Raw genomic sequence first — 11065 nt, forward strand, 5'->3', positions numbered from 1 at the left:
TTTCCTGAAACGGCAGGTCAGGGCTGGATCTCAGAGCCTGGCACCTTCTCCCAAGCTGGAGGCCAGTCCGCCCTCCAGCGCCCTGGGTTCCTGCATAGCCTCTAGTCACCTCCTGTGTGTGCCCGCTGGGCCAAGATTGCTCGTACTGTTCCCTGAAAAACCCCAGGCACTTCTCTTCAGGGAGGCAGCCTTCACCCAGGAGTGGACAAGGTTATTACCCCAGAGTGACACCTCATCTGTCTGCGCAGAAACTTCAGGCAGCTTAGAAGCTTAACTTCAGTTCTTGACCTCTCTGTTTTCTTTTTCCACTTAAAGGGCAAAAAATCTATTGCTAGGCTATTTTAGGAGAACTTACTGAGAAAAAAAAAAAGAAAGAAGAAAATCAACGTTGGGACGTCACAGCTATTTTTAGCTCTCCTCTCCCTCCAGGACTCCGGCTCTATTTGGGAACCTTGTGTCTTGGTGGGCAGCCAACCTTGTGTTTTTTTCACAGAGTAATCCCCTGGCGTATGGCAAAGGCTCCTGGTCCTTCTCAGTGTTTTTATGGAGAGCTGTTAGTTGGTGACAGCCTACCGTCTGTTCTGGCTTCCTGCTCGCAGGCCCCCAGCAGCTCTGTGTCTTCCATACTCTGCAAAGCACTTCACAGTCAGGACCACTGTCCGGTCGCTCCAGGCATCAGACCCATCAGAACTGAGCAGTGTGTAGCAAATTGATGAGTTCGTATCCAGGTCACATGTTGTTAGGAAGACTTATTTATTATTTGCTAGCCCAGGATTCCTAATTAAGCTCAGAACTGAATTCAAGTGAAGTGATGCCTGACCTGGGATCCTTGCTCCTAATTGCAAACCTAGAAAGTCACATGCACTTTTTTTTTTTTGGAGGCTGTGTTTTATTCATGGCCTGCCGGCCTCCTTCCTGCGCCTGTGGGTGAGGTAGGAAGGCTGTGGTGGAGGGGGAGGGAACAGGCTAGGAGGAGGCAGACTGCAGCTGCCCTTTGTAGACATATTCCAGCGCGGTGGCAATGGTGCGCATGTCCAGCTCGATGCTCGAGCCCAGTTCTCCACATCCCCGATCTCCTTGAGCGCCTGGTTGAAGTTCTCCACCATTCCAATCCACTGGCCCGTCTGCTTGGCAAATTGGGCAGCCTGGACCTGCAGGGTCTTCACCTCGTGGTCCAACTTTCTCTGGTTCATGTATGCCTGGGCCACGCCCACATTGAGGTGGTCCACCAAAGCTTCTGTCAGGCAGGTCACCGCAGTGATAGCCTCTCGTCTCCTCTTCTCCTGCAGCTCCTTACGTTCGTTCTGCTTGGCCTGGTGTTCTTTCATCAGGCGGGACAGCATGGTGGTGTCAGGCTGGGGGATGGGCTCGCCCACGTGCACTTTTAATTCAAGTGGAAGAAGTGACTTTGGTTTTGAGATGAGCCACCATGAAAACAGGGGAAAGGGGCAACCCCCTCAGGTCCCCTCCCACTGTGGGAGCTTTTCTGTCCTCTCAATAAATCCTGCTTTCTTTTTTTCTTTTTTAAATTTTCATTATAGAGATGTGGGGTACAATTCAGGGCTAGGTATATAAACATTGATAATGCAGGTACCCTTGTTGATGAGGAATGCTCCTCCCTCCCCTAGCAGTTTCCCACAACTGCCAATCGCTTTCTTATAGCATTAAGGTCTACTGATGAGTGAGAAATCCTGCTTTCTAAAAGAAGGAAAGAAAGAAAGAAAGAAAGAAAGAAAGAAAGAAAGAAAGAAAGAAAGAAAGAAAGAAAGAAAGAAGGAAAGAAAGAAAGAAAGAAAGAAAGAAAACTGGGAAAGAGAATGAACATAAATATAGTGGCATCGAAATCCTGGCCAGGGCCCAGACCAAGGAGAGCTGAAGTCAGGTCAAGGAGGCCCCCATGGGCAGGGATGAGATTCAGTGTTAGGGAGTCGTCAGGTATAACACAGGGTTCCAACAAAATGGACCACCACAGAGAGACCTGCTATCTAGTAGTCTCACCTACTTCCAGAAAGAGCCATCAATAATGATGTCATGTCCTGCTTCCAGGTTTCCAGTCAGAAGCTGATGGAGTAGATCTTTCTGATAATAGGATCTTGCTCATCAGGTATGAGAGGCCACAGAGTACTCAGAAATGCTGAGTATTTGATCAAAGGGGACAATATTCCTTGGGATACATAAGCAGTTTTTCTTTCCTAAAATGGAAGAGCCTTTTTGCTCCAAATATAAAAATAATGTATGTGCATTGCAAAGAGAGTGAAAACCATCACAAACCCATCACCTAGAAATAATCAGTTACCATTTCCAGGAATAACATCTAGGCAAGAGTTCAGACACAGACATACACAACTATATCTAAACAAGTTCACAGGCTCCTTCTGGGAGAGCTGTACTTTTTTGCTGTGAGACCCAGTCATCTGCTGTCGACTAAGATAAATAAAGGAGCCTAGGTTACCAGCAAGGGCCGGGGGAAGGTTTGCTTTTCTTGACACCATCTACCATCTACCACAGCAGCGGTGAGGAAACCAGTCACTCTCTGGAGGAAGATGCTTTCCCTTGGAAACACCCTGATTCCAACTCAAGCTTGTCCTCAGTTCTGTCTCAGATGAGACCCTGCTCTTTAGCTGGGTGGCAGGAAAGACTTGTATTTAACCTTTCCAGTGATGACTAGGAACTACTCAGTTTACCTACAGTATATTATTTATTGTTCACTATAACTCCGTTAGTTTGTGTAGGCCTCACTTTATAGCTAAGAAACTAAGACCCAGGAAGTTAAGTACCACACCCAAAGTCACACAGCTAGGGCAAAAGCAATCCCAAGTCCATATCCACATAACCCAAAACCTTTAATCATTGTGTTATTCTGACTGCCTCAGCAGTGACAGACATCATGGTTTGTGATGGGTATGTGTCCATTTAAGGGGGCCATGGGATGCTCATATTAAACAGTTTCTGGAATGTCTGTGAGGGTGTTTCTGGATGAGATTAGCATTTGAATCTGTGGAATCAGTTTGCCCTCCTCAGTATGGTAGGGCATTATCCCAACTGTTGAGAGTCTGAATGGAATAAAAAAAGGTGGAGGAAGAAGGAATTCATGCCTTTTTGCTTCCTGCCTATCCACTTCTGTCTTCTGCCCTTGGACTGGGATGTCCACCTTCAGTTTCCCCTTCAGACTCAGACTGTAACTACACCACCGGCTCTCCTGAGTCTCCAGTTTGTTGACTGCAGATATAATGCTCCAACTCGTTCTATCTTTTGCCAGTGGGAGTTTCTTCAGTTTGGCTCCTGAGTCTTTTTGCCACAACCACAGTAGTCTTTAATATTAATAGGTTTCTTGTTTTCCATATGATACTGTATTCTAGGTTTAGCTTATATATTTCCTTCCATAGGCCTGTAATCAGTCATTTCTTCAAGAAACCCTGGTTCCTTTTCATGGGAAACAATTTAGGAACCACAGTCTGAACTTTAGAGATGCTCATTACTCTTGGTGGGTCATAATCTCTAGTCCTTTTTAGTGAACTAGGAAGTATATACTTGTATTATGAAAAAAGTGCACAATGAATTAATATGGATAGCTCAATTTTTTATTTTTTATTTATTTTTTATTTTTTGAGTTGGAATCTCACTCCGTCTCCCAGGCTGGAGTGCAGTGGCATGCTCCCGGCCACCGCAACCTTGATCTGCTAGACTCTGGCGATCCTTTCGCCTCAACCTTCCAAGTAGCTGGAACTACAGGCATGTACCACCACACCCGGCTAATTTTTTTTTTATTATTTATTGTAGAGATGAGGTCTTGCCAAGTTACCCAGGCGGGTCTCGAACCTGCGGGCTCAGGCAATTCACTCACCTCAGCCTCCCAAAGCGTGGGATTACAGGCCGAGCCACTGAGCTCGGCCGGATAACTCAATTTAAATTCAGGACTACAACTAGGTTGAGTTGAGCCATATGATATTGCCGTTTTTGTAAGTCAAAAATAGCTAAATATAGGCAACTTCATTTGGTTCAATCTAATATACTTCATATCCCTTTTTAAAAATTAATGGTAATATACATAATTGTCTTCACCTTGCTTTTTTTAATATAAGAGAATAACTTTTGTTTATTTTCTAGTCATCCTAGACAAAGATCAAATGCTTCTAGATAGCAGTAAAAGGATAAAAATGCAATAGATAATAAGGGTTATTGTAAATTCATTTGGATTTCTATAACAAAGTATCATAGGTTGGGCAGCTTATAAGCAACAGAAATTTCTTCACATTTATTTCTCACAGTTCTGGAAACTGGAAAGTCTAAGGTCATGTCACCAGCAGATTTGGTGACTGGTGAGGGCCTCTGCTTGATTAATAGATGGCACGTTCTCTCTGTATCCTCATATGGTGGAAGCATGAGGGACCTCTCTAGGGGGCCCTTTTATTTATTTATTTATTTTTTTTTTTTGAGTTGGAGTCTCACTCAGTTGCCCAGACTGGAGTGCAGTGGCCGCTCCCGGCCACCGCAGCCTCACCTGCTGGGCTCCGGCAATCCTTCCGCCTCAGCCTTCCAAGTAGCTGGAACTACAGGCATGCGCTACCACGCCTGGCTGATTTTTTGATTTATTGTAGAGATGAGGTCTCACTGCCCAGGCGGGTCTCGAACCCGCGGGCTCAGGCAATCCACTCACCTCAGCCTCCCAAAGGTGCGGGATTACAGGCTGAGCCACCAAGCCCGGCTAGGGGTCCCTTTTATAAGGACAATCATTTCATTCAAGAGGGTTCCGCCATCATGATTTAATCACCTTCCAAAGGTTCCATCTCCTTTGTCATCACATTGATAATTCAGTTTCAACATGCGAATTTGGGAGGGGGACACAAGCATCCAGAGTACAACAATTATTAGCAAATAGTTTTCATAAAAGGAACAAATAAAAATGTGTTTAACTTTACTCAAACTAAGTGAAACACTAATTAAAACTTCCATGAGATGCTATTTTCCACATAATCAGTTTGCTATTAAGTTCATGCAAAAGTAATTTCGGTTTTTGCGTTGTTGATATTTGCCATTCAACATTGGAATACATTCTCAAATAAATGTGGTCATGTTGTATATCATTTTAATGCACATTTCTTACTTTATGTTTTTGCTAGTGACTTATTACTTGCTATTTATTTTACATTTATTTTAGACCATAGAAATGATGTTAGACAGAAAGCAAATTCGAGCGACTTTCTTATTCGAGTTCAAAATGGTTTGTAAAGCAGCAGAGACAACTCACTACATCAATAATGCATTTGGCCCAGGAACTGCTACCAAACATACAGTGGTTGTTCAAGAAGTTTACAAAGGTGATGAGAGCCTTTGAGGAGTGTAGTGGCAGCCATCAGAAGTTTACAATGACCAATTGAAAGAAACCATTGAAGCTGATCCTCTTACAACTACATGAGAAGTTGTCATTGTCGATGGTTTGAACCAAATTGAAAAGGTAAAAAAAGCTCAATAAGTGAGTGCCTCATGAGCAGATAGAAAATCACAAACATAACTGTTTCAAAATGTCTTCTCTTATTCTACACAGCAATGAACAATTTCTTGATTAGATTGTGATGTGCAACGAAAAGTGGATTGTATACAACAACCAGGGACGACCAGCTCTGTGGTTGGACCGAGAAGCAGCTCCAAAGCACTTCCCAAAGTCAAACTTTCACTAGAAAAGGTCAAAGTCACTGTTTGGTGGTCTGCTGCTGGCCTGATCCACTACAGTTTTCTGAATCTCTGCGAAACCATTCCATCTGAGAAGCATGCTCAGCAAATCGATGAGATACACCCAAAACTGAAATGCCTGCAAGCAGCATTGGTCAATAGAAAAGGCCCAAATCTTCTCCGCAACAACACCCAACTGCATATCGCACAACCAACGCTTCAAAAGTTGAACGACTTGGGCTACAAAGTTTTGCCTCATCCGCCATATTCACCTGACCTTTTGCCAACTGATTATTACTTCTTTAAGGATCTTGACAACTTTTTGCAGGGACAATGCTTCCACAACCAGTAGGATACAGAAAATGCTTTCCAAGAGTTTGTCAAATCCCGAAGCACGGATTTTTATGCTACAGGAATAAACAAACTTATTTCTCATTGGCAAAAATGTGTTGATTGTAATGGTTTCTATTTTGATTAATAAAGATGTGATGGAGCCTAGTTATAATGATTTAAAATTCACGATCCAAAACCACCATTACTTTTGCACCAATGTAATATTACTATAGGTAAGAGTGTGAAGAAAGAGTAAGTCTCATACACTGATGTTAGAAATAAAGGTTGGTATGACAATTGGCAATATCTACCGATAATATTGAAGTTGGGGACAGGTGCAGTGGCTCATACCTGTAGTGACAGCACTTTGGGAGGCCAAGGCAGGAGACTTGCTTCAGCCCAGGAGTTTAAGAACAGTCTGGGCAACATAGCAAGCCCTCATCTCAACAAAAAATTTTTAAAATTGCCAGGCATGGTGGTGTGAACTGGTAACCCCAGCTACTCCAGAGGCTGAGGTGGAAGGATCTCCAGAGCCCAAGAGGTTGATCCATGATGGTGCCACTGTATTCCAGCCTAGGTGACAGAGTGAGACTAACTGAAAAAACCAAAACAAAGGAAAACAAAAAAAACAAATAAAATATTGAAGCCAACAACTCCACATCTAGGAATGTGCCTTGTGGATATATTTTTACAAGTGTAAAACACATGCACAAGATTATTTATGACATTTGTGTTTGTAATGGCAAACATATGGCAATAACTCAAATGTCCATTAATAGAGGACTGGCTAAATAAGTTGTAGTTTAAGAGAATGATAAATCTCTCTATGCTCTATATGGAAAAGTATTCAAAATATGTCAGGCGAAAATAACAAGGTCAGAACTGTAAGTATACTATAAAACTCTTTGTGTAAAAATGGGTTAGGAGGAATAGAATCTATTTTTATGTTTGCTCACGTATGACATGAAAATTCTGGAAGACTCTACAAGAAGCTAATGACAATGTTGACCAGGAGCAGGAATGAAATTGTGAGGATGAGGGTTTGGGGTGAGAGAGGGACTTTTTGCTACATATATTTACGTATATTAAATTTATAAACCATGTGACCAGATTACATATTCAAAAACAAAATGAAAAAAGAAGTAACTTAAGAAATTAAAAAGAACAGAAGGTCCAGTCCGCTTCATTTCTGCAACTCAGTCATCACTGCGAGTCTCCAGTGGTGACATAGTGAACGAAGACACTGAACTTTACAAAGGACGGACACTGACCCATGCCACATGTAACTAACAGAAATAAATTAAGCTTACGGAAAATAGTAATATAATTAAAAATTTGTAGAACCTGAGGTGATTTTTTTTTTGCAAGGGAAAAATCACAAGCTCAGTAATTTTCACAGGTTGTTAGAGTGTTAATTAAATATCCTGTTATTGAAATAAAGTTTATTTTTTAAAAGAAAATTGCCCAGAGGAAATAGAAAATAGTGTCAGCCCACCATTCTTCTCAGTGAATGTACTCTCTATGAGAATTTTTTTTTTTAACCTCTTGGCATTCTGCATTCTGATAAGTTTCAGGTATATTTCCAGTCCTTTCTCCATATTTCAGACTCACAGCAGTCTACCAGACACATCCTCCCAGATACCTCAGAGGCCCCTCAAACTCAACCTGTCCAAGGCTAAACTCAGTACATATTTGCAAAGCCTACTCTACATTGCTATAGATGGGCCCGCAATCTACCCTAATTAGGAACCTAACAGGGTCATTTCTTCTTCCTGCTTTCTGCTCTCTGCCAGTCATAGAATTCCAAAGATCTTACTCCTCAGTGTTCCTTCACATCTTGACAAATTCCCTCTTCCTCTTTTGACTTATGGCCACCACCATCACCTTAATCCCACTCTCTCTCTTGTGCTTTTGTAACAGCTCCCAAAGTGGTTTCTCCTGCTACCAGCCTGTCAAATCCATCCTCCACACTAGTGTCCACATGACCCTTAAAAAAGTAAGCCTAATTTTGCCACCTCTCTGTTGAAATCTTTTAATGTCTCTCCACTGTGTGTAGGTGAGGTTCAAGTTCCTTTGTGTCGATTCAAGGTGAGAGTGACCATATTTCCCAGTGTCCCCAGGACTGTTCCAGTTTATTCTAGTTGTCTTGAGGTCCTACTGGCTAGCACCCTTTCCGTGCTCAGAGTATCCTGATTTGAACAGTAAATTATTTGGCCTCTCTAGCCAGGCCTTCCACAGTTTGATTCTTGCCTACTGTTCCAGCTTCATCTCCCACCACTTTGTGTTCCAGGATGCTCAACTGCAGATCACTCACCTCATATATGCCACTGTTTGTCGTCTTCGGGCTTTTCCTCTTGTTGTCTCTTATGCCTGAAATGTGCTGGCGTCTTCTCTCTCCTGTATACTCCATCTTGTTCACTTACACTCCACGTGTCCTTTAAGGCTCAGCTCAGCATACTTTTCCATAAAGTCCTTCCTGACCACCCTTCTCTGTGCACATGCACATACACACACACTCATGCACACGGGTAGTTTCACTTCTCTGTATTTCTGTCATTAGTGAACTCTATTCTTGAACTCAGCAAATTGCATTACAATTATCAATTTGTGGAGTTGACTTCCATCACTAGATTTCAGATTCCTTTCTTTTTTTTTTCTTCAGTTGGAGTCTCACTCTGTTGCCCAGGCTGGAGTGCAGTGGCACACTCACAGTCACCCCAGTGTCGACCTGCTGGGCTCTGGCGATCCTTCTGCCTCAGCCTTCCAAGCAGCCAGAACTACAGGTGCGCGCTACCACACCCAGATAATTTTTGATTTATTGTAGAGAGGTCTTGCCAAGTTGCCCAGATTGGTCTCGAACCAACAGGCTCAGGCAATCTGCTCACTTTGGCCTCCCAAAGTGCTGGGATTACAGGCTGAGCCACCAAGTCCAGCCTTCAGATTTCTTAAGGGCCTGAGCTTTATCTTACATATATTTTACACCCTCGGAACTTTTCCTAGATTCTAGGTACAGCAGGCCATAATAGTTAAAGCACAGTGGCAGAAACAAGCCATTTGAGGAACAGAAAGCAGGTCTGTGTGTCTGGAGCACAGTGAAGGGGAGAGTGGCATCCAGGCACAGTGGGAGGCAGCAGCCAGACCAGGTAAGCTCTTAGCACGTGGTGAGGTACCCTGACCACCCTGACTATCAAGCAGTGCACAACAACAGAGAGCATGAAATCTGAAATCCAACAGACTTGAGTTGAAGTATTGGCTTTCTTATTTACTAGCTAGATTAACATGGTTAACTTTTTTTAAAATTTATTTTGAATTGGAGTTTCACTTTGTCACCCAGGCTGGGGTGCTGTGGCATGATCTCTACTCACTGTAGCCCCGAGGCCTCAGGCGACCACCCTATCTCAGTCTCCTGAATAATGGGACTCCAGGCACACACCACTATGACGGGCTAATTTTTAAAAATTATTTTGTAGAGACCAGTTCGCAACTTTGCCTAAGCTGGTCTTGAACTCCTGGGTTTAAGCAATCCTCCTGCTTCGGCCTCCCAAGGTGCTGTCATTAGGTGTAAGCCACCATGCCCAGCCAGCTTTTTTAATGTCGCCAAGCCTCAGTTTCCTTATCTATAAAATGGATATCGTAAGATTGTGGTGAGAAGTAAATGGCATAAAATATGTTAACCATCTAGCACAGAGCCTGGCAAATTAGAGTTGCTCATTAAATAAGAGATAGTATGATTATTTCTCAGCAGAAATGGAGGGAAAGGAGCCCAGTTCCAGAAATTGTGAGTGGAGTCATTGCCTTCAGGAATTGATGAACTTCCTCTGTCCTGAGGAGAGCTGAGAGGTGGCAGAAGGCAGGAGACCCCAAGGTCAGCAAAGTGTTGCAAGTACACAAAGTTCCACAAAAGTGATTTTATATTGCAAAAGCCAGTGTACTTCGGTCACTGCCTACCTCAAATGCTACCTGATCAGAAGCATGTGCCTCTGTCCTTCAATAATGAACTGATAATTCAAGGGCAATTCTGATTTTTATCATGAGAATCAATAAGACAACAGGGCTTATTTGAATGATATCACCATCTGGCCACCTCTGCAGGCACACATTTCTTTGTGTGTCTTGAGAGATCCTTGAGCAAACCTTCACTGGCACCCACTACCCCTTTCTGTGGGAAGATACCTCATCACCCACTAGTCAGCTCTGGAAGTAGGAGTTCCTTATGCCAGAATCCAACCAAGCATTTCAGGTATTTCTCAGCTTCCAGGAATCCCCCGTTCATGACTTTCACTCAATCAGGCAAGAACACATGCCAAAATATCTAATACTGGTACAGCAAGGGTAGAGACCAGAGTGGGCAATGACCATAGCACTGGGGCAGGATCCTGTGGTTCCCAATGCCCAGCTGATAGCCATTTAGTTGCTGGATTGTGAGGAGGTCCTGGTGGATGGCTAGGGTGGCTGGGGAGCTGAGAAAGCATTCAGGTGGCAATTTTCAAACCAGACCACATTTTAGCAGTTAGTTCAGCCTCGGTGTGTATCCACTGTCAGGTAGAAACAGGTGAGTTTGTTCATCTGCAGAAATTCAGCATATCATTACTTCATTTCCCTTCATACCCTTGCCGTTATCATCCAGAGTGGACAGCGTGAGCCCCCCAAAGCAACGGGTGTGGTTGAAATCTGTCCAGACAGGGAAGCAGGACCCCCTGGTCTCAATCAGGCCTTTGCTTGTTACCACCCGTGTGACAGTGGGCAAGTTAACTTCCTCTTTAGTGAAATAGTGCTCACTTAGTAGAAATAGGGTGAGAATAAAATGCAATAATGCATACAAAGTGCCGAACACAAGGCCTAACATGTAGTAGGTACTCAAGATGTGGCTGCTTTTTAAATTAATCTCTCCGGCCAGGAGCGGTGGCTCAAGTCTGTAATCCCAGCACTTTGGGAGGCCAAGGTAAGAGGATTGCCCACGGATTCCAGAACAGCCTGGGCAATTTAGCAAGACCTCATCTCTACAATAAATCAAAAATTTAGCTGGGCATGGTACCGCGCACCTGTAGTCCCTACTACTTGG

The 11065-nt window shown here is 43.4% G+C and overlaps 1 protein-coding gene across 1 annotated transcript; it reads right to left on the minus strand.

Annotated features, from left to right (window-relative positions):
• Positions 1-865: 865 nt before the first annotated feature.
• On the minus strand, positions 866-1367 carry LOC103252511 (biogenesis of lysosome-related organelles complex 1 subunit 1-like). Its single transcript, XM_008051114.2, is given in 2 exon segments — positions 866-1046; positions 1049-1367. Coding segments are annotated over 2 exon segments (375 nt in total). The 5' UTR covers positions 1344-1367; the 3' UTR covers positions 866-966.
• Positions 1368-11065: the final 9698 nt, after the last annotated feature.

The sequence above is a fragment of the Carlito syrichta genome, unplaced genomic scaffold (genome assembly GCF_000164805.1).
Source record: "Carlito syrichta isolate Samal-C Ts95f unplaced genomic scaffold, Tarsius_syrichta-2.0.1 Scaffold63716, whole genome shotgun sequence".
NCBI classification, from domain to species: domain Eukaryota; kingdom Metazoa; phylum Chordata; class Mammalia; order Primates; family Tarsiidae; genus Carlito; species Carlito syrichta.